General features: G+C 45.9%; 1 protein-coding gene and 1 long non-coding RNA gene across 3 annotated transcripts in view; one reads left to right on the forward strand and one right to left on the reverse strand.

Moving 5' to 3' along the window:
• NTRK3 (neurotrophic receptor tyrosine kinase 3) overlaps positions 1–16,339 on the forward strand; it is a 216,149-nt gene extending 199,810 nt beyond the window's left edge. For both annotated transcript variants that reach the window (XM_064389097.1, XM_064389098.1), the window contains one exon: positions 1,936–16,339. In XM_064389097.1, coding sequence (XP_064245167.1) covers positions 1,936–2,121 — 186 coding nt within the window. In that variant the 3' untranslated portion in view covers positions 2,122–16,339. The remainder of the gene's footprint in view (positions 1–1,935) is intronic.
• LOC135280814 (uncharacterized) overlaps positions 1–23,888 on the reverse strand; it is a 67,489-nt gene that overhangs the window by 28,659 nt on the left and 14,942 nt on the right. Inside the window, exon 2 of the long non-coding RNA XR_010347639.1 lies at positions 21,501–21,569. This is a non-coding gene — a long non-coding RNA (uncharacterized LOC135280814). The remainder of the gene's footprint in view (positions 1–21,500; positions 21,570–23,888) is intronic.

The raw sequence follows: 23,888 nt of genomic DNA on the forward strand, positions 1-23,888 counted from the left end.
CGACAGCGACAGAAGTTATTTGTCACGCTATTTAATGAGCTGCTCTTGCATTTCCCTGTGAGGGCAAATACAAACACACACAAATGAGCACATGGAGCTTGAACATGGGCAACAGGCACGCTGGAGTGTGACAGCTCAGCTTTGCCCATGCATTCTGCCTCAGTTTCCTTTGCAGGGCAGTAGGGCTGAAATCAGCCACCCTTAATTTCAAGGATGTCTTTGTTTGATACCACATTTTTGCTGGGATAAAATATGATCCTTCCCTTACCTGTTGGTGTATCCACTTCTTTCTACCTGCTGACCACAGTATCCTGGTGGAATACTCCTGTGGGAGGGAGCCACATTAGCTCCCATCAGTCTCATTTTTCACGGTTTGTGGAGGGATTGGCAGAAGCTATGTGGCTGCAGACGACTGACACCTCCACCAGCTCCTGGATGCTGTGGCATCAGAGCAAGTCCCTGAGTCTGGACCAAGTCCCCCCAGTTCAGATGCAGTGCCAGAGCCCCATGGATTAGCAGAGCCCATGGAGGGACAGGTCAATGAGCCTGTGCCAAACTCCTGGCTGCCAGGACTGGACCAGGAGCAAGCACCAGGCTGGCTGAGCATCGCCCCTGCTGGGTGTTGGTGTTGGCAAGGCTGGGATGCCCACTCCCTCCTGTGCCACCTGCATGGCCTCATACCCCCACAGCATTTTCAGCAGGTTTTTCCAAGGCTGGGAGAAACCCTCTCTGAGCAGAGGAATGAGGCAGGGCACCCCTCAGCCAGTCCATTACCTTCTCTCTATGCCTTTCCTTTGCCCTGGAGAGAAAGAGCCCAGCACAGGGCTCCTGTGCATGTCCGGGATGTCTTGGCAGGAACCATAACTCACCTCCTCCCCACAGTGAGCATCCAGCAGCTCTGTGGCAATGCAGGCTTCTCTTCATGCTGTGTCTTGCTCTCATTGCTTTCAGCGAGTCCTAATCTCTCCCCTCTGTATTTATATGCAAACAGCACAGTGATAAGTATCCCTTGAGCTGCGTGGTGGGACCATTGCTATTCATAAATGATAAACTCCAAACACCTCTTGCTGGGTGGCTTCCCTCCACACACTGCCTGGGACTGGTGTTTATCTGCAGAGCGTGGCAGGCCGCTCGCACGCTGCAATGCTGGGACTCATCAACCCCAACCAAGGAGGCCAGGCAGTAATAGCAGCTCTCTGGAAACTCATATTTCCCTTTCCTTTTCATTCATTCCTCCAGTAAACAATACACAAAGAGACTCTTAGGGGAGTCCTTTCCAATGGCATCCCTCCGAAGTGACTTTACTGTTATCCAGGACCTCACATTTTTCTCATTAGCAGCACCAATCTGACCCAGAAGAGAGTGATAGCACTGTAAATTTTTTTTCTCCTTCACAGCTGTGATTTGACATGAAATTTCATTCTTTTCATTGCTTTTCTATGTCAGAAAGAGGAGAAGTATGTAGGAAAAGATGCTCTGAACTCATCCTTATAAAACTCTCCTGGGCTTTGCAATGGAACGGACTCTTGGTTTTCAGACAAGAAAAATATCATTTCAGCTGTGCAAAATATTGCTGTACTTTGGGGATTTTAAGACTTTTTTCATTCTTCATTTAGCAGGAAAAACTGACATCATAAATTAAAACCTACTTCATTTGCTTGTGACCTCCTCTTTGGAGAGTGCATTGAGGTAGTAGGTGTCAAACAGAGAAGGTTTTTGATATCTGAATAACTGCAGGTGGAGACAAACATTTCACGGTAAAATAATCATTAGCAACAAACAGGTGATCATTGAGGATGTGCGGATCTGAGATTTGGCTTCTCAGTGCTCCCATTGACTAAATGGTGCCACATCAGCCAAGCAGTATCAGGCACAGGACATCCTCCATAAACTGCCCAGCTGTTGTTCAGTGTTTCTTTCCTTTCTTTCTTTCAGGTCATTGAGTGCATTACCCAAGGCCGAGTTTTGGAGAGGCCCCGAGTCTGCCCCAAGGAGGTTTACGACATCATGTTGGGCTGCTGGCAGAGGGAACCTCAGCAACGGCTCAACATCAAGGAGATCTACAAGATCCTCCATGCTCTGGGCAAGGCCACACCAATCTACCTGGACATCCTTGGCTAGCAGTGGCCACTTATTGGAAGTCCCTGCTCCTTCCTCCCGTCCTTCCTTCCCTCTCCCCCTCCCAAACCCTTTCCCCTCAGCTCCCAAGCAAACATCTTCATATAAACTCAAGTGCCTGCTACACATACAACACTGAAAACAAAAAAAAGCAAAACAGAAAGCAAACCAACAAAAATCCCACAGAACAACAACCTGTAAGGCAGTTTGGCTTATATATATTTATAGATATCTCTCTATATAACTTCCACACCAATACAGAAAGAAGCTGCTGTTACAGAAAATTGTGACTATATGTAAAAAAGAAAAAAAAAAGAAAGAAAAAAGGGAGAAAAAGTACTTAAAAATATATATATAATTAAAAAGAAAAAAAAAAAAAAAGAGAAAGAAAGGAGAAGGTATCTTTCCCCCGAGCAATCAAGCAGTGAAATGCAACCCTGCTGTGAGTATGGTTCGGGCAGCTGGGCAGGGCTCTAGACTGGCTATGGCAGCAACGCCATCCTGGGTAGGAGCTGCAGGAAGAAAGCCTTGCCCTGGTTGTATGATATGCACTGAATGTGTGAAATCAGTCCTCCCTTTTCGTCCTTGCCTCCCTCTCTCCTTGCCAGCCCGCAGGTGATGGGCACAAAGCCAGGGCAGTGCCCCTGGATGAACTCTCTTTTACCAACCCCTTCCTCTTAGTCCCTCCCATCCCTTTCTGCCTTCCTGCCTTTTTCCTCCCCTCCAACATTTCAGGACAATTTTTCTAATTTGCCGATTCTTAAATGTATAGACTCAAGGCTTTCGAACACACAGTCAAAGGATTGTGGCACCTACGGGTAAAACACACACCGGGGAGCAGCCGCCCTCCCGCAGGCTGCAGGTCCTGCCCCAGCCCTCCTCTGCCCCAGCCCTCCTCTGCCCCAACCCTCTGCCAGTGCTGGGAGAGCAGCGGGACCAAAGCAGCTCTGCCTGGGAGTCCAGGAGGGGTCCTGGGGACCGGGTCCTGAATTATCCCCAACCCACTGCAGTGTGTGAGACAGGAGTGCTGCTCACCCAGAGCGTCCAGTGCAGTGGTCACTTTGGAGGAACAGCCCCACTCCTCCCCACCCTTGTGGCTGTTAGTGGCCAAGGGGTTGGTTAGTGGCCGTGGGGTTGTTCCCCTGCCCTCAGCTGTCTGCACCAGGGCCAAATTTGCCCCCGGTGTAAACTTTTAGTGAGCAGGGTTGGATTCTTGCTCTCCTCATGGGGGAAAGGCTACAGGATGCACACAGCTGGGAACATGCCTGCAACCCTGCTGGGCATTCTGTGGGGTCAGCATATCCCAGTGCCGTTCCCCCCATCCTCTCCCCTTCCCCATTCCTGCCCCATGCCTCAGTCCAAGCCTCAGGCACAAGCCAGCGGGGGACAGGGAGGGGGACCAGGCTCGTGAGATGGCTGGGAACCTACCAACACCTGCCTGCAGCTCCCTTGCCATTCTCCTCACGTCCCCATCCCCTGAAAGGATTGATGCATCTGCCTTTGAGCTGTTGTGAAATGCAGAGGCTGAAGAATAGCTCCACAGGCAGCCCCGGGAGGAGGGGGGAAGGAGGGGAAGGTGCCTTCAGGAGCAGACGGCTCAGCGGATGGCCGCAGCGGCCAGCCTTGCATCTCAATGAGGAGAAAGGCCTGACAGGCAGCAACAGGGGGTGCTGGGGACAGGCAGGGAGAGACAGCAGCATCCTCACCATGGCCGATCTCCCCAGAGCAAAAAAATAATCCCGACATGGGGAAACACTCAGTCAGATGCTGGATCCTGCCTGCCCGGACTGGGATGAGAGTACAAAACCTTTCTGGGCCCTTTTTTTCATATGGATAATGGAGGATGAGGGGGAACCTCAGCTTGGCAGCTGCTCTCAGGAGGCAGGGAACGGGCGGCACAGGCATTGTCAAGGCAATTTTGAGAAGGCAACAACTGCCAGCACAAAAATAGCCTGCTCAGATGTGGCACTTGTGGAGGGCAATGCAGATGGGGGAAGAGGGGACAGAGAAGGGATCTTGGATCCTTCCCCATGGCCAGGGGTAATATTCATGTCCAGGATGCAAGGGGAGCTAGATGACTGGTTATGGCTTGCACTGAAAGGGAAGATCTTGCATCCTCTCCCCATCCCCCATGTCTCCTGACAATCAATATCTCTCACTCATGGGACTGGCATGGCCTGTCTGATGGTTTCAGACAGAGGCAGGGGACACCGCTAAAGGAGGATTGTGGTGGCAGCAGCAGCTGTGAGTTTATTCTGTGTCTGTGTAATGTGCAGTGAGAGCCTGGGTGGGAGATGGTGGGTGGCAGTAGCCACGTGGGAGTAAGGACATAACTTTTCTCTGCCTGTTAGAGAGATCTGGGCTGGTGGGACAGACTCGTGCCCATGGGGCCTGGACAGACTGCCACTGGACAGGCACCAGGTGCTCACAGCATCACCAGTGATGGCATAGGCATGGACAAGGCTGTGGGCCAGCACCAGGAATCCACACACAGGAATGCTGTACCTCCACAGCAGGACCTTTCTCTTTTGGCAGAGGATATCCTGCCTATTTAGGTCCAACATTGAAAGGGGAAACAACTGGTTAAAAGGTTGCTGGCCACAGCCTGGCTCCCTTTTTGTGCAGGCTTCTTGGCTGAAAGGATTGGAGATTCAGCACAGGGAGAAAGCAAGCAATGTCTGTTAATTGTCCAGCATCTCCAGGAGAAAAGCTTTTCCTGGGGTGGCCTGTCTCTTACCCCAAATGGCTTCTTGTTCTTGTGGCTCCCAGGCACTGTGCTAGGTTGTGCAAGGCCACAATTTGTCCACCCACCTCTCTCACTCCCATGCTGTCATTTCTTTTTTTGCTTTTACACTACAAAGTCACCTACAGACACTGGTTCCCAGCTGATGAGGTTCCCTCATCACAGCTGCACAGCAGCTACATCCTCCCTTCCTCAGTTCTTTCCTCCTTCCCCTCCTCCCCAGCACCACCACCCTGTCCCTTTCACCACCTCTTTGTACTGTCACAACAACGAGGTGAGCTCAGGAGCCCGGTGTGACACCGAGCCTTGATGCTGCATGTTTAGGATTAGGTGGCCTCTGAGGTGAGTTTATGTGTCCCCAGAATATGGCAAATGGCTGAAGAAGGTGGTGAGATGCTCAGGCTCTGGCTGCTTTGCTCTTAGCCCCACCCCGGGCAGTGACTGCCTTGGAGAACAGTCCTTTTGTCAGAGTTAATTGTGAACTGTTGCTCAGAAGAGCTGGGTAAGCTGCACTTCTGTGCTGTGACATCTGCTCTGTTGCTGCTCTGGCCCCCTTGGCCTGTCATTGTTGGATGGAGGTTTGTTGGGAGCAAGGAGAAGATTGCGTTTTGTTCAAACACATTATAGAAACTGCTGCATCCCTTTTTGGCATGACAGTTTTGGAGGGGAAGAGGGAAAGCAGCTGTGCTGCATTCCTGGTGAACACCCTGAGACCTCGTTTCCAGAAGCACCTTTACTGGAGCAGAAGAGAGCTTCCCATCAGCATGGACTGGTGATCTCCCCTGTAGGAAGAGGGGCTCTGCAATGGGGCTATGTGTGAGGAGAAGAAAAGCAAATTTTGGGGGAAACTCTCACAGAGTATCAACATCTGAGTGTTTGGAGTCAAAGAGAAATGAGTTCATGCTTCTTTATTTCTCAGAGAGATACTTCCCTATGCCCTGCCTCTACCCAGAGCAGAGAGATATCCCTGCTGCCTGGGAACATGTCTCACCCAGCTCTGGGGCAAGCCAGGCCAAATTCCCAGCACATCCAGGCAGACTTCCCACCACTCAGCCTCTTCCATCTGCAGTTTTCTCAAGGGACTTGTGAAAGGGAGCTGGAAGGAACACCAGTCTGAGCACAGCTGAGAAGGGGCCATAGGGTCTCCCCTGTCCCAGGTGCATGCTGCTCCCTAAAAATTAAAATTGTTTGCACCAACTCAGTCACCCAAGTGTGTCACTGAAGTGATGCTTTCTTGGAAGTGAAGGTGCTATTTTGGTGCATGGTACAGGTGGAAATTTTGTGCCAGGGCTGCAAACTGCAGGCAGTGAATGTGGCTCCAGCCTCAGGGTCTCATCAGTGACCTGGTTTGTTTTCTCCTGCCATTATTTTTCTTTCCACCCCAGTCTGTCAGGTTGCAAGACAGAAGCTGAAATGTAGCAAAGGGAAGAGATGCAGAGAACCACCAGACTGAAGGTCCATCCTGCTTCCTGCACAACTTTCCCAACTGGCCTTTTTAGATGTCCCTCAGTGCATGGATTTTGGGGGGTGAAAAAGTCTGAACTGCCTGTCCTTGGGTCTGCAGGGAGTTGAACTGCAGATGGGTGACTCTGGCAACTGTGCTGCCCAGACAAATGTGAAAACTATGGAATGCCTTTAAAGAGGGTGCTTGCTTGAGAGGCATCCTTACCTCAGAGCTGTTTTCTTGTCCCAAGGAGTGGGTGGAACAAGGTGAGAAAATGTGTGGAGGAATAAAAGAGCCAAGGAAAGGGAAAAGCTGGTTTTAGAAGGCAACTGAGTATCTTGGGTTGGGAAATCAAGACAGATTTGGGGAGTGTGGTATAGAATTTTAAGTAGCACAATGGATACAAGCAAAAACAAAAGAAAATGGCAATGCACTGCAGTTCCAGGAAAAGTTAGCTATGAAGCTGGGCAAATACTGGCTTAAAAAGGAGGCAGAAACCAATAAAATCAAGGGACCATTTATGCAGGTGGGAAACAAAATCACTAGGCTTTGTGCTTTTCTGTTGTTTTTGTTTTGGTTTTTTTTTTTGGTTTTTTTTTTTTCCTATAAGAAAATGCATCTAAAAGAAGGTCTCAAAAATTATGATGTTTCAGGGACACAAACAGAGGTATAATATTATTTGAGCTACTTCCTTTCACATGAAAGGCTCTTATTTCCCAGAACTCAAATGTATAGGTTTTCTTAGTCCAGGATATGGGTTGAAGAATGCAGACATGTTCACCACAAGCCCTCAAACCCAGAGGTAGTTTGGAACACCTGATCAGCATTCATTCATATGCCAGTCTGTGTGAAAACTGTTCAGCATATTATCTTAAAATGTTTGAAAAAAAAATCTTTCTAATTTCCTCCCTCCCCAGGAGTATCTACATCCTTTCCTGATCTGGCCAGGAATCAGCTGAACCACTGCAGCCATGGTACCTAAAGTTTTTGTAACAGCTCTAGGTGTGTTCTCTGGTTGTAAGGCAATGATGAGAATAAGCAAAGGGAGTAAAGGAGTTCCTGGCTGTGATACCATGCTGTGGTGGCTCCTCTGATAGCTGGAAGACTTTGGGTATCAACAGGGCCCCTCTGCTATGAGACTCACAGGCACGGGTGTGTCTTGGTGCAACCCAAAAGTTTTGTTCTCCATTAACGTTTAGTGGCTTTCTGATGGATGGTGGGCTCATGGAGCCTTGGCATATGGTGGTGTGTCCAAATGAGTACCAAAAATAGAAGAAGAGAAAATTTCCCTCTCAGCAATGCTTTTCAAGAGTGGATAGACTTTCTTAACTCTAAGGTAGCTTCTCCACTCCTGCACCAAACCGTCTCTTACATCAGTACCCATTTAATGTTTACATAGCTGCTAAATCCTAAAAATTATTTTCCCTTTGCTGCTGTCCTTGGAAGTAGAGATATTGAGTTTCAAGCCTGGAGAAAGTAGGTGTTTTCAAAACATCTCTTCTGGCTAGCAGTGTCATAAATGACACAGGCAGAGATGTCAGTCGCTGCTCTGGCAGGAATGGAGGAGCATTCTATCTCTCCTGTGCCTCTTTTTCCTTTCCAATGCAGCACTGAGCCATGAAACCACTCCCTGAGAGAGTGATTGGAGTCCTATTGCTTGCAATTTTGAAAGACTGAACTGAGGAAAGAGATAAGATACTGAAGAGAAGGAAGGACAACATATTCCAGCTTTCCCCAACAGTTAAGTAAGCTGGTAGGTTGGTTTCATGTTGGTGGCTTGCCTCTGTCATAGACCCAATCTGAGAGCTCTTTTCAAACTAAAGGAATGACCATTGGTTCCTCCTCCCTTCTGCTACTCCCACATTTTTTAGCATCTCTGTAAGGGGAAGAGGCATCATAAAACTAATGATCACTTCCCCACACTGTCAGGAGTCCACAGGAACTGCTCTCCTTCCCAGCACAAGTGACTGATCCCACTGCTGAAAACTGGAACAGTTGTTCTGAGGGGGAGTTTAACTGCTGAACTACTGGCAGCTTAGGACAAGGTCCCAGCAGGGAAGGGCTGAAATAACTCTAAAGAAAATCATAGCTCTGGGCGGTCCAAATGTCTTCTTGCATGTTTTCTCTTGCTCTCTGCTGGCTTTCAGCCTCTCCAGTCTTTGCTGCTTGATACTCAGAGAACTGAGTTTCTGCATTCCCTCCCTTTACTGAGCTCAGAGGACTGGTGAAGCAGTTTGATTTCGATGTGGTAGGTGAGATCAGATTTCTCCCTCCATGCCCTCTTCTTTTTCTCCCTGTGCAGCTCCTGTCCTTGCAGTTCTCAGGACTTGACTAGCAGAGTTTTTAAATGAAGTGAAAGTCTTAATGTGAGGTGAATCCCAAGACCACAAACAGTTTGGACTTCAAACAGTGAGAAAATTGGCGCCGGATGATTCCGCACACAAAGCAGAAAACTTTCATTTCCTGCAGGCAGGATGGAATTGACTGTTATATTAAGACTTCAGAAGGAGCACTGCCCCGGAGTAATTTCACTGCTGTCAGGCAGTGTTGACATCTAGATTAACCTCTGTGCAGTGAATTTTACAGCAGCGCTCATTGTAATGCATGTGGGGTATCTCCTGTAAATCCCAGCTGAAGCCCACAGTGTCCCACCCTTCTGCACAGGAGGAAGGGTTGGGGAGCAGCTGCTATCATTTTTGACCCCAGCAAAGTGTGACTCCAGCCTCATCCAGGCCAGTTCTGCTGAAACTGATTTTCTGCTGTGCTAAAGTGACAATAACTCCAGCCTGTATTTTTTTTTTCCTCTAATTCCCCAAAGAGGTTTACATCACAAGGCTGAAATTTTTGCCAGTGACAAACAGCTCCCTTCATGTATCCAGCCAGCAGTACAGTCCTAATTAAAAGGCACTAGTTAACTAGAGGCAATTAGCTGCTTGCACTGATTAATTCCAAGACATACAATCCCCCAACACAAAGCTCTGATCAGATGTGATCTAAATGGCAGACAAACTCCCAGCTGATGTGAGATGGTGGAATCAATCCTACTCACCAGCACACAGGCACACAGCGAACGCTGCCTACCAAACCAAAAATGCATGAATTAAAGAAATTCACACAGTTAACTCAGTGCAAGTCAGAGGACATTGCAAAAGAAGCCCCTTGGCTCCAGAAATGAATGCTCCTGCTGATAAGTTGAAAGCATAGGCCTGACCCCAAGTCCTTCTGTCTTTTGCTGTAGGAGGAGATTGAGCAGGAGGATTTCCCAGGCAGGATCACAACAGCTTCTTCACTTTTGTGCTGGCAGAGACAATCCTGTCTGTGGTTATTGAGATGTATCTCTGAGATTCACTTTGTGAAAAAAGTCACTAGCATGTAAAATAATACACAAAAGGAAGGGAAGGTTTCTTCGTGTGTTTTTGCCACACCTACTTATTGATACACTTATTTTCCTACTCAGATGTTGCTCTGCAGTCATTTGCAGGAGGTTCTAGGCAAGAGAAAAGCTATCAGGTGCTGAAGAGATCAACCACTAGCCCTAAGGGCAAAATCACAATAGTACTTCTAGAAATCTCTTCCAGAGCCCATCTGTCCTCTCACCCACAGCTCTTCACAGTAGCCTTACCATAACATTTGCCAAAGGTTTTGGACAGCCTGTGAAGAGGTGACATATCTTCAGTTTCCCCTCATCTTCAGGAGGAATTGTGACATTTCTGTAATTCGACCCATCAGGAAGATTCCTTCAAACTAACATTTATTACCTCCAATCAGAATACAGCTGAAAAGGCTACCCAAGGTTATAGAAAAGGTCAAGCTCTTGCTTTGGACTGGAATTTGCTTTGGAAGGAATTTGATGGACCAATTTAACCACCACAGCACATCAAAACCTGGTGGCTTCATTTAAAAAGTAATCAGTATTGTATTTCGCTTTAGACATCCGTGCATTAGTGTTCTGCAAATATGATTTCCTCTTTGTTTGCATTATTGATGCCATAAAATGTCAGACACATTAAAGAAAAAAAAAAGAAAAAGAGGCCAACCTTTGGGGTTTGGAATGATTCTAGCTGAATTGCAGTTGGGTTACTTTCTGTTTTATTTCCCATGGCAGCGATGCACTGTTACTCATTCCGCTATTGTTTTACAAAGAGTTCTCAGTAAGTGTATTTATTCAGCCAACCATATTTCAGGAAACACATAACCTTGATATTTTTTCCTGTATGTGGCAGCATGTGTGAATGTGTGTTGGAGAGAGGAGGGGAGGTGGAGCTTTTGACAGGAGCCCTCCCATGTCTCGTAGTGTGTTGGCTTTGTGCAATGCTGCATGAATCCCTCCTGCTCAGGTGCCTGGCTTGATTTAACCTCAAGAACTGACTTTTGTAATCAGGATTTGAGGTCTTCTGGTTTAGCACTGCCCAGAATCTGTCATCTGCTCTCACCATTGAGCAGCCATCTGCTATCCACAGAGGTTCCTAGATGTCTATGCCACAGAGATTACACAGTAATTGAGTCCCAGGCATGCGATAGAGGAGTTTTAGCTCATTCTGATCCTGGACCAGCAGCAAGTTTGCTGATTTAGCTTGGTTCCCACCCAAGGTTCACTGACTACAGTTCCCAAGACAAATACTCTTAGCTGGTCTGTGCTGTTTCTCACAGACCATTACAAGTACAGGCCTTGGAGACTGTAGCTCTCTGCCTCACCTCTCTATAGCGAATGTGGATCCATTTTTTGGTGATCCTCGGAATTTTTTTGAAGGACATTCTCCCTCCTAAAATCTAAGAAATTCTCAAGTATTCTGTCTTGTTGAAAAGTGAAGAAATAAGGTGGAAATATCTCCCCTGTGTAGAGATTTTCAACAATGGTAAAATTTCAGCTTTTCCTCACAGTGACAGCAAGACTTGGGTGCAGGGGGAGAATACAGTGGAGCAGTCTCAGGAAGGGACTCAACTAGGACTTAGACTGCAAAGTCATCTGCTCACCTACTGAGCCATTGTCAGCTTCATATAGGAAGAGATCCCCAGCTTTTCTTGATCTTCAGATTCCTGCCCAGCTCTCTTGTTTCTATTCCTGATCTGAGGAATGACCATCAGATCACCTTCAGATCTCTTTATCTTCACAGACCCTTCCCAGGGCTATCCAAACAGCCCAAAGAAGTGATGACAGGGGCTGAATGGGTGTGTAATTCAGTGTCTTTCTCTCCCTTTTTCATCAGGGGCAGAGATAGTGAAAGTGACAGAAAAGAAAAATTATTTTCCCCAACAGCAGTGATCCAGTTTCTTTTAAAACTCTGATATTTAAGATGCCATACAGCAGTACCTATAAATATGCCTTGAAATGTTGAATGAGCACACGAGTATATTTGATTTTGTTTTTATGCCTATAATTTCTCTCACCAAGAATTCAGCCGTTACTCAGCTCCCAGCAGGTTGTTCTGATTGCTGGGGAGATGGTTGGGATTGATTCCGGCTGTGACCTGTTCCAGTCCAGCCTCATTCTTATGTAGCTAGATTGAAACAATAGAAATCAGCAAGAGACTGAATTGTTGTTCCTGTGAAACAGAACCTTCTTGTGCAACTCCAGGCTAAATGTAGAAGGCGTTGATGACCCACAACTTTGAACTCAGTAAAGGCTGTAGGTACTGAGAAACACTGAACAGATGTTAGAAACAGAACGTCAGGAGAGAGATGAATGCTACAAGAGGAAACAAAATCCAAACCAACAAACATTACATCAGAAAAGACAGTGGTTGGTTTACAATATAAGACAATCCACTGCTGTACATAAGAAAAGACACAGAATATTCATCCTGGTAACCAAGAACATTGGCCACCAGGACAAGAGCAGCTCAAACCTCCTCTCACTTTTAATTTCCTTTTTCTCCTTATCCTGCTAATACAGAAAAATCCTGGCTTATGGCCTTCCTGGAAACTGAAATTAAGAGGCAGATTTGGAAGAGGATGAGAGGGACTGGATCCTGCTGGATGATAGAACAGCTTTATATCCCAGCACCTCTCAGCAGCAAGTGCCTGGTGTGTCCTTTCTTTTAATTTTTTTTCTCTATTTTTATGAGAACCCCTAATTGCTTCAAGTAGTGTTCACAAAGAGCCTAAAGCAGTTCAGTCCCCAATCTCTCGGCAAGATGGAGGTTTCAGCAGACGGACAGGCGTGGTGAGAGGCGTCCCTGCGGATCAGCACCGCGGACAGCGGCACCGGGCCCGGCGCGGCGCTCCGGCCGCCGCTGGAGGAGGAGCCCCTCCTTCCATGGAGGAGCCCCACTTTGGAAGGAATCACACCCCCCCGCTTTTGAAGGAATCATACCCACACTTCCCAGAGAACTGCTGTTTCGCCCGTCGTTCGTTTCTCCCATGTTTTTTTTCTAGTGTGATTTCATTGTCTGGTATCTTGTTTTCAACTGATGGAGGAGGGATGGTTTAAAGCACAAACCAATCATCCCGATGCAAGAGGGAACCATCTTTTTCCTTCAGAGTTAAACTCTCTGCCCCACTTTTTCCTGCACTGGTGTTCCACCTATGAAGGCTCCATCTCTAATTTGGATTGTGGAAGGTTCTTATCTTCTCATCCATTGAGACAGTTTGACAAATGGAGAGATATTACCCTGGCAGCCCTTTAGAAGCAGAATCCTTATTTTATTGGAAGCATCATGTGATTCATATTTCAGCCATCAATTGCATTTACTGTTGGTAAAGGGTAAACAGACAAATCTCTTGGAAAATTGCAAGTAAGGGACATATAAATGACACTGTGGCCACTGGAAGTTGTGTTCAAAAAAAAAAAAAGAAAAAAAGGGAAAAAAAAGAAGCTACATTACTGAGTAGTACAGGGTTGTCAGAATCACAGAATCATAGAATGGTTTGGGTTGGAAGAGACCTTCAAAATCACCCTGTTTCAACACCCTAAGGCAGGGACATTTTCCACCTGACCAAGCTGCACAAAGCCCTGTCCATCCTGGCCTTGAAGACAAAGATGAAGAGCCATGCAGGCACCATGGCAGGACCCTAAATGGAGAAGCAGTCTTATCTCACAGTGGAAAAAAAGGCAAGTGTCTCAGCATTCATCTTGCTCAGCCTGCATACTTGGGATTTCATCCTGCAGGTATTTCTGGATCATACTAAGGAAGATATACCCTTAAATTAGGGTTGAATGTCACCTGGACCTATCCATCCTGGTGAGAAGCTGTTGGGCAGGAGCATGCAGACTCATTAACATGCCTGAAAAATTTAGTGTGAAGAAGAAGAGCCACAAAAGTAAGGCAGAAAGTTGGGCTATTCCCCCACTCAACATATGCTGCTTTTTAGAAGCACTTTCCTCTGTATCCCACTTCCCACACACTCCCCAGCTGTGACTGGAAGTTACTACAATGGGACGTGTGCATGGACACTTAGAGACAGAGAGGACTGGGAAGTGTTTGGGACACAAGACTTCAAAACTTGTAAGTAGCAATATTGAAAATGAGGGGTTAAGGCCAGACTTCTGGTGCTTAGGGCTGTCTGGAAGTCAGAAAGGATGGGCTTGCAGGGGATGGCAAATATAATTTAATTAGGGGCTTAGAGAACAAATGATGCTAAGAGGAGGGATCAAAGAAACCTACTGGGACAGAAGGAGAGGAAGGAAATGGACAAGGACTTGATTCCCAGTGGAGGGTCAGTGATCAAGAGGGTGGTAAAAGTCAGATAGGACCTGTGGTGAAGCAGAAGAGAGCCCTGGTTGGGGAAGAACTATAAATGTGAGGAAAGAGTCCCTACAGAATGATGTGTGCTCGTCCAAATGGGTCCTGAAGGTTTCTCCAAACCTTCAGTTCTGCTGGGCTTCCTCCAGGCTCACAATTTATCCTTCAAACCCAACAAACACCATAACTTTAAGTGCATTCATTTTGCTCTCCGACAGCTCTGGTTTCAGTACTAACAGTCTAAATTGTTTTAGTTCCTCTCAATCCTCCCGTTCAACCCCCACAACCAGCTAATTCCTTGTGTGAAGGAGAATTAGCTTTTTTTAAAAGTTTTCTATTATTTTTTCCCAGAAGTGTCCATTAAATTTTCAGCTAAACTGGAAGGCAATTTTTTGCATGAGAGCTTTACATAGATAGGCTTAAAGCAGAACAAAAATAAATAAATAACTATACTAAATTACCTCCCCCTCCCCCACCATGTCTTAATGAAGTGTTGTTTTACATAAGTTATTTCAAGAGAAATGAAGTATTTTTGGGCAGGCAAGCAATCAACATTTATTTAGGTTTCCAGGAGTGTTGCAACTCCCTCTGAATCTTCTGGGTCAGGCAAGGAGGCAAGTTTTCTGCAGGTAAACATTGAGGATACACAGACTTCTTGGGTGAAGGCTGTCTTGGGGTCTTCAGGCTGTGCTTGGGAATGTTTTTAGGGGCTGCACTGTGCATTTGCCTCTGGTAATTTTCCAGGGTTTGTGTGTTGGAGCAGTGCTGTCTATCAGTGGTTTGCGTGGCAGTGTGATGGCCTAGGCAGAAAAATCACTTGGATTTCCAGTGCTGGCCTCAAAAAAACCCCCATGCACCTCCCAGAAATCTGCAAGGGCAGACTTAATTTCCAGGCAGCTGCTCCTCCTGCCAGCTGAACTGCCCTTCAGCAGTGCAGGCAGGCTTGGCGCCCAGAAGATGCAGCTCCACAGCTCACTCTGGCAGGTACCAGAGTACCTCTCTGGTACTGAGGGGAGGATGGGGCTACAGCTCAGAGGAAAGACATTTTGATGACATTTGTGTTGTTACTATTATTTAAACCAGCTTATTTTAATCTCTGCTAATGTCACAGAAAGACTGCACGAGCAGAAAACAATCCCTCTGGTGATCTATGTTGAATTGATTTCTATATTTTTGGCAGACTTTTTTTACACTATGCACTAATCCATGTTTGCTTAGTCTGGGGCTTCTTTTGCATCTTTTGAGTCCTATTTGACATTTTGCAAGTGAATTGATGGTTCTCAACCTTCTCCAAACTGCAGTCTCCCCTTCTCCAAACCAGAATTCACCATTTTCTCCTGCTGGGAACAAGCCAGGTTACCCCTTCAGGGAGAATCTGGTGAGAGCAAGGAAGCTGTGATCTCTGCCTGCCCACCCCACCTCCACTGGCTCCAACTCAGAGGATGAGGAACTCTGATCTGAGTTTTGGCCAAGATAGGGTCCCTGCTTGTCCCCTACCTGCCACATCATGTGCATCGAGCTACCCTGGGAGGGGATGACTGATACAGCGTTAGTCACACTTACACAAAGAGTTTTTAAATTAAGAATTTGCAGTGAGGTCCAGGGACCTGTTAAAGTGCTGAGGTATTTACCCTCCCCAGACCTTCCCTTCCTTCCCGCCCTGCTTTGGCCCTTCCTCTCTCCCCAGCCTTGAAATGAAACAGAAAATTATTTTTTTAAAACTGTGTCGATAATTTATGTTTAGTATAAAGGATGATTTAATGGCATCACCAAAGGTCATTTTTTTCATCTCCGTGTTACTGCCCCAGCCCCAGAGGCTGTGCATCCCCTCTTTCCCGTAACTCCAGCGCCCTCCCTTTCATTCACCTCACACATCCTCTGTCACCACCCCACCCCAGCGTTCCGTGCACCCGCTTCAGGTTCAGCCAACGGCCGATGGAGAACAGAGATTTCAAACAGAAACCTCCACTCCAGACCACCCCAAACTGAAACCATCTCCACCCTGAAAACAGTCAGTTGCTGCAAACGACAGGCAGACTCATTTCTTGAACTATGTAAGGTTTTTTTTAAAGCCTTTTATACCTATTTACGTGTGCGCGTGCGTGCACCCAGTGTGCACAGTGGTACCTGTGTGCACAGATGCACACCAATCTCTCTCAAGTATAAATATATTGTATGTTAGAGCTGTAAATACTCCTTGGTCACGTGTCTATGTCTTCTTCAAAGTATCATATCCTCAGTGTTACGTTAACAATTCCATTTATTGATTGATGAAACTATGTGTAGACCTGTACACTCCTGACATAGTTTATGTAGCTCTCTCTTCTCCAATAAAGTACAAAACTACCACCAGCAGGTCCTCCTCTCCTCTTTGGTCCGTGTTGAACATTCAGCTTTAATTCATAGAAAGTTGACATTTAAAATTTATGCAGTTTTCAGCTATCCCAACCATACAGAAACCGTCACATGATGGTTTAGGAATTTTATTTGCAGGTCAGGCCAGTAAGTGTTGTTAACAAAAGGCAATAATCTGTAGGTAAAATGATGTCCTAACTGCAGTAAATGATGATCTCTGTACTGATCCAGTTCATCCTTCCCACCTACCTCCAGGTGCAGCCTGCACCAATCACAGCTCCTTTCATCTGGGTAGAGACAACAGGAGTCCATCCTCCTCCTCCCCTTTTGGTGGATCTCTGCACCATTGCCTCAACCAGCCCTCCCAGAGTGCAGAAATTTCCCCTTGGCTTAGAAGGATCCAGTCTCTTCCCTGTCATGTTGTTTGCTTGTTGCTGCTTGGATTGCTCAGCACCCAAACTCAGCTCCAGTCTTGGGGCTGGGAGCAAATTTCAGGATTATGGCAAAATCCACTGCTGGATTATCATTTGTTTCCCTTTGATTCCAGGCTTCATGCTGAAACCACAGGAACCAGAGGATATTTACCATTGCAATCTGAAAAAAACCCCTCCTTGCACAGATACACTTACTGTAAAAAACTATAAAGATGATTCGTGAAGTAACACTTAATTTACTGCAACTGACACCAGACTGCAGCTGCCAGAAATTTGACTGACAATTTCTATTTATTTATATCCTGCTATACAATATCTGCCTTAATACTGTAAATTTTTCTGATTGGAATTTCACAGTGTCTGCCTGGATATTTATTGATCATAAAATAATCTGCACAACCCGTTAAAGTCAAGGCAGGGAGGATGGATGCCAGAGAAATCACTCAACAGGATCTGGGTACCAGTGCCCAGGTAACAGGAGATGCTCAGATGCTATTTTTACAGCTTTCTGTATCACTGAGAGCCAGTCATTTGAACTGCTTTTCTTCTGTTTCCTGAAAGCCCCTTCTGAAATGCTTCCAAGAGCCTGGTATTGAGTTCCTACCAGCAACTCCATATGGACCCTGCAACATGCCTCATTTGCAGCTCCTCACCGTTGAGAAATCCCACCTTTACAGTGAAATCTGGTGTTTTCACAACTGTTCTTTCAGACAGCCCATGAGGGAAATGTTTGGCTCTTCCTGCAGCAGTAAGACCACTTTTTTTTTCAACTATTATTTTTGGCAGGCAAAGACAGAAGCATTCAATTTCTGCCCACAAGGGAAAAAAAATGTGAAACTTGGTCCCAGCTGGGAGTTTCAGTATTGCCTGGTGAGGAGAGTCTCTTACTTAATTCACAGCTTCAAGCATGCAGCTTTCCAGTATCTCCAATGGATTTTTCCTTCTGAGTTTGGGCTTTTTAAAATTATTTTTTTGTTTCATTTCGGTTTTTATTTTCCTAAGGGACGCCTACTCTCCCCTATGGAAATTAGAGGTGTGTGCTCTCCACGTGTGGGTGAACACAAAGGCATATTTTGGTCATAGCTAAATCCACCCATTCTCCCAAAAGTCAACATATCCCACCCCCAATCCAGCACACACCCACTTTCCCACCAGTAGCCTCCCAGTGTGACACCTCTCCCTACCCTGCACACACACAAACCCCTACTCCAACCCACCATTCTTCTGCCTTCTCCTGCTCTTGTTCAACAGGAATTTGCTCCCTTCCCTGGAAATGCTGCCCATGCTATACATTCCTGCTGCTTTCTGGGGTCCCAAACCAGGCCTCACTCATCAAACACAGCTCCCTTTCCTTTCTCAACCAGCAGCTGAAATACAATAAAGAAAAAAAAATCCTAGTTTGACCAACTTCCCTTGGAGTCACCCTGTTGTGCCTGCTCCCAGTACCTGCTGCAGTTTGCCTTTGCCTATCCAGGATGAGGTGGTTTCAGGAGCATGCAGCAGCTGGTGAAGCATCTAATGGGAGGGAAATAAAACTCCACCAAAATAAACAGCAGACCAGGAGGCTGTCAGGCCACAGGCACTTGCGCCAGACTGGACAGGATCCCTTGTGGGAAATGGACAATGGAAGGACTCGATCTGCTCAGGGCTCCCTGTGACCTTTTCAAGCTCCATAAAACCATTCACAGATTGCCCTTCAGAAAGCAGGGAAGGCAAGCAGACCCCTGCATGCCCTCTGGGCAGGGTGAAGGGAGAGGTCCTGGCCTTCCCCCAGGTTGCAGGGAGAGTCAGATGAAAGGTTAAAACAAGATGTAATCACAAAGTAAAAGCACAGGGCAGGAATTGGAAAAATAATTTCCTGTTGAATTCTGGCTTCTGTTATTCCCAGAGAAAAGCAGCAGGTATACAGTAGCTTCTCATTAGCCAGCATGATTTCCATTAGGCTTTCTATTAACATTTTGTGGCCATAATAAACACCTACATAATTAACACACAAAAAAAGGAGCCCATTCCAGGCTAACAGGAATTGCCACAACAAGCTGGGAATGGCACAGGTGGGTCAGCTCCTGTCTGGAACATTCTGCTTGCAAAGGAGTTGCTCTTTACACCCACCTAAGACAATTCCCTTGCAAAGAGTTAAGTTTTAATGCTTCTGTTCTCCTGCTTTAGTCTAGGAGGACACCTACCTCTGCTTTGCAGCTGAAAAAAAAAAAATGAGAGAGAGAGAATAGGGTAAAAATTGTCTCTGGAGAGATTCAGGACACTCCAGTATTCCCTAGTCCTTTGGTATAGCTCTGAGGAGTCTTTTCCTGCCAAAAACTGACAGGGAAAGAAATCCTTTAGGAACACATTCATGATCCCAGACAGAAGATAAGCCCCAGGAGCTCATTCAAAGTCCCCATGGAAAGAAGATGGAGCCTACAAAAACCTGGGCTTGTTTATAACCATGAAGCACACCAGCACCTCTTGTCCACTGAGAACTGATGACTTATGGGGAAAGTAGACACAGAGGTAAAACACAATCTTCCCAATGCCAAGTTACAGGCTCTCCATGTCTTACCCATCCAGCTAAGGGCATGAACATAATTTCTGAGTATGAAACCCACAGTGAGAGCTCACAGGAAGCTCTGGCTCCTCCCCAGCCCTTGCCCTCCTTGCCCATTGCCAAAGGTACCACTGACAAGCTTGTTCCCAGGAGATTGAGAACATGTCATTTTGATAGGGCTGCCTGTCTCCCCCTCCTCATTTGACTCCTGCTGCTAAGAATTTTTGTGCCCTTTATCGTAGCCCTGAAATACTGAGAGACACTTTGGAATTCAATTAGTCAAACAGTTGCCACAGCAACAAAAACATATAAACTTAAATGATTTATACTCACAGACACCACTTCAAATAGGAATAAATTTAATACAGCAGCTGGGAATGAAATGCATTGTACAATAAGAAAATTGTATTTTTTCTCTCCCTGATGATAGGCCTCAAGGTCTTAATGCAATATAGATGAAAAAAGATATTTGGGCAGAAGGAAGCAGAATCTGTTGTGCTGTATTTACAATGCCTGCTTGGAGAGTACAACACGTAATGAGCATGTACATCTGATCACAGAGCTGTGATGCTGCTTGCAGACAGCCACAGATCAAAGATTGCAGCTACCAAGTTGACTGCTTGGTTTCACTTTCTTTCTTTGTCTCTCCTTCATCTCATAAAACCTCTCCTGTTGGCCTCTTCCCAGGTGAAAAACAAATCTACCCTCATTCCAGCAGCTTCTCCATCCCCTACAGTGCCAGGTCCCCACCTGGTAAAATGAGATTGTGGGTTTTTTTCTAGAAGAATAAAAATTGCTTTAATTCAAACATAGTCCTGGGACTCAGAGCAGAAATTAATTTCAAGATATATGCAGGAAATATTTTCCTCTGCAAGATCATTGCAAAGCCTTGCAAAAAAAATCCAGGATAGTCATTCAAGTGATGCTCACCTGCAGTATTTTTTCCCATAAAAGACTGAACATGAAGTGAGTGCACACTTCCTACAGTTCTCCTTTGACTCTGAGATTCCCTGGAGAGAACTACAGGTACATGGGATGTGAGATCACAGAGAAGATAATGCATGTACAAACCTCTGGCATTAGCACAGTTTCAGTGCATCCTCATTCCAGGGCATACAAATATATCTTTTTCCAACCAGCAAAGGTTTCACAAAATGAAAATTATGTAGGAGCTTAGAGGAGCCTTATGGTCAGTTTCAGCAAGCAGGAATTGTCCAGAGGTTGTCCAGAAACTGCTTTGTTCCTTTCTAAAGGCACAGCAGCTGGTTTAACTCAGAATTGTGGAAAGTTGTGTGCTCGTAGCTCATCTGCCTCTTTGTTGAGGTGCCAAAGGCAGCTGCCTTGGCAGTGCCTGGGCCAGAAACAGCCAAGCAGTGCCTAGACTGCAAAAAAAAGTGGAAACCCAACCACTGGCTCTTCATTTTCCCCTAAGCAGAAGTTAGCCTGTCATGCTAACAGGAGGCATTTTGGAAGTCGTCACCTGCCTCCACAAAGCCTGATCAGCGTGGCCAACCACTCCCATCAGTGGGAGCTGAGGCTGCCAACACCCTTGGAGGGCTCAACACTACGAGCAATTGTATGAGATCTCTCATCTGACCTGCTCCACTAGACAGCATTTATGGTGGGAATGAGAGCTTTATTTCCTGTCCAGATCGTGCTCATAACACCTTCTCCTGCACTTCACAAGAACTCGAACAGGACGAGTCTCACGCACTTCGGGGCCCTTTGTGCAGAGGCAACCTCTCTGGCTCAGCCCGTGTTTTGAGTAAACACTGCACATCCAAGAGCAAGAGGGAAAAGCCAGAAAAGCACCTTTGAGACAAACCCAATACTTTTGTCTAAGTACAAACAAACAAAAGTACAGAGGCCACAGCTCTAACAGAACTTACTGGCTCCTCAGTGTAAAAAAATTACGGGGGTGAGTTTTCATGGGTTGTTTTAGGCAGGAGGTCAAGAGTGCTGCTTATTATTAGAGTTGGCAGGTGGGGTAAAGAGTTCAGGATGCTTTGGGTGCAAATTGAGATCAACACCTGCAATTCTCTTTGGCAGTTTGGGAAAGGAAAGCACACAGATGCACAACAACAACTAAACAAAGCTAATAATGAAATCATATTTATGTAGGCAGGAAGGAAGCTCAATTGCCAGGAGAGTACTAAAGTCTACAAGTGTAAATACATACCAAATAAGTCAGCTTGATGAGATGCCAAGTTTGCTCAGCAGAGTATGGCACTTCACTGCTGAAGTGTTCCTGCAGGAGGGAAACCAAGAAAATGTCAAAAAGGTCATTGGGTGAAATGTGTGGCTCCACCAGAAAACTGTGCAAGCAAGCTCATGTCAGTAGATTCAGTGCTGTTTTGTAAAGCCCCTGTTGGTGCTGTCGCATTGAAGCACAAGCATTTTGCTTCCGAGCTGATCTAGAGCTCACTGCTCTCTCCACGTGGCAAAGCAGAAACCACCACAATATATGGGTCAGATGTACTGAGTTTCCCCCTTGAAGATTCTGGATTTCAAGTACAAAATCAGGGGAAAAAATATTGACATCCTGAGGGATATGGTGGGGCAAGTGTGTGAGGATTTGTAGGACTTACATAGCTAATATTTGACAATGAAAGATCCAAGACAATAAAGGAAACGAGCAGCTTTACAACATCTCTGAGCCTCACTCTCGGACCAGACTATTCACATATTCTGAGTCAAGAGGGGAAAAAAACCTACAAAACAAGAACAAATAGTGCAAAGTATCTCTGGAGATGTTTTTAGAGTGGAAATCAGAGACATCACAATATTTAGATCCTGGATCAATCTTCCACAGACGTTGCAAAAGGCAAAATCCTAAACAGCTGAAAGATGGAGCTGAGCCAAAAGTATTCAACCTGTGACAGCAAAAGTCTTGAGTTGGCTGGGGAGTCCCCTTCATCCCCCTTTCCCTGTGAAGGTAACATCTGTTCATCTCTTTGCATCTCCATCGCTCTTTGGTACGATGGCACAGAGAACAGCAGGCTGCTGTGTCCATTCCCGCTCCATTCCTTCTGGATTAGGGGATGCAGCAGTTCAGCAACCAGCTCCCCAAGCCACAAACTACATTTATCATCATCTTTACACGCCTTTACACAGCTGGCTCTCCTGATGATAATGTGTTCTACAGTTTCCCTTGCTGGCGTGGCTTATGTTAATACTCCATTAACATTGCTAATCAGAGACAGACTTCTGGCAGCATCTCCAGGGGATGAGCAAATGTTGTCCTATGCCTTTCAGTTTAGGAGATCAGACTTTCAGATGAAATCCATTCCCAACATCTCTGATTTCAGCAATTAAATGGAGCTGCAGCATGTGGGAGCTGTTCAATGCTGGATGCATGCGGCTCCTACTGCTCCAAAATAAGACCTTTTATATGCCAGTCCTCAGATATGTGACATTTGGAACTTTTATTCACTTGGGAAATCAAAGACTGCTGGAAAGATGAGATGGATTCAAATCAAAGATAAAAGGTACAGAGGTCTTGAAGGTCTAACAGTGCATGCTCCCAGTTCAGCTTCCCCCATCCAGAAATCTATACTTTAGTTTGATCTATTCCTTCTCACATTTCAGGAGCACATCCAAATCCACTTTAGCTTTACAAAAGGAGTCGACTTTTATTTGGATTAAGTAGAGTCACCGTGGTACATTTGATCTCAAGAAAATGTCTAGAAGTTCTTCTTGTGTTGGTAAAATGAAAGCAACTGCTCATTAATGCAATTTTCAAGTCACCTCAGATTTTAGGTGGGCTGGCATTCTCTACAGGATTCAGAAAGAGCATAAAATTAACATTTGTCAAATAAAGCCTACACTGTGGAAATAAACTTATTTCCAATCCAAATATCATAAATGAGGCAGAATGAAACACAACTTTTGAAAGAAGATGTGAAGCCTTTATCCTCCCCAACTCCTTCAACCACAAGAAACAGCTGAGCAGGAGGATGATGCAGTTGAGCTAGTGAAACAGTGAGTCTGCTCAGCAAATTTATGCTCTCATTTAAACAGATGCACCAATCCAGTCAAAATTAGGACAGACTTCTTCTCTACTTTTTCCTTTCCTCTCCCCTGCTAGTCTCCCTAATAACACCTCATGCCTTGGTGCCTGAAATGGGAGGCACTTCCATGATAGGAAGCAATGCCTGCTGCTGCTTCTCAGTGATACAGACACGAGGAAGAACAGCTCAGTTTTAAAAAGCAACTGCAGACCAGTTCCATCTGACAACAAAGCCAGTGCCTGCCCTTCCCCAAAAAACCCCAATTCAATTTACAGAAATAAAAGGAGAACTCATAAACAAACATTGCACATCAGTACCTAAATGATGAAGTGGTACATGACTCACAGCCATTTGGAAAGGCTTCTCCAAAACCCTAGGGAGCTCACCAGAACCTATTTAGATACACAGCTCAGACATGCAGTAGATGCAGAGTTTATTTCAAACACCTCAAGAGTGTGGCTCCTATGCCCACTCACTTTAAAAGTCTGAATTCCAAATTCAGTTAACGATGTACCACACTCCCTGAAGATGGAGAAAACTGTGGGCATTCGTGCAAG

The sequence above is a fragment of the Passer domesticus genome, chromosome 14 (genome assembly GCF_036417665.1).
Source record: "Passer domesticus isolate bPasDom1 chromosome 14, bPasDom1.hap1, whole genome shotgun sequence".
Classification (NCBI taxonomy): Eukaryota; Metazoa; Chordata; class Aves; order Passeriformes; family Passeridae; genus Passer; species Passer domesticus.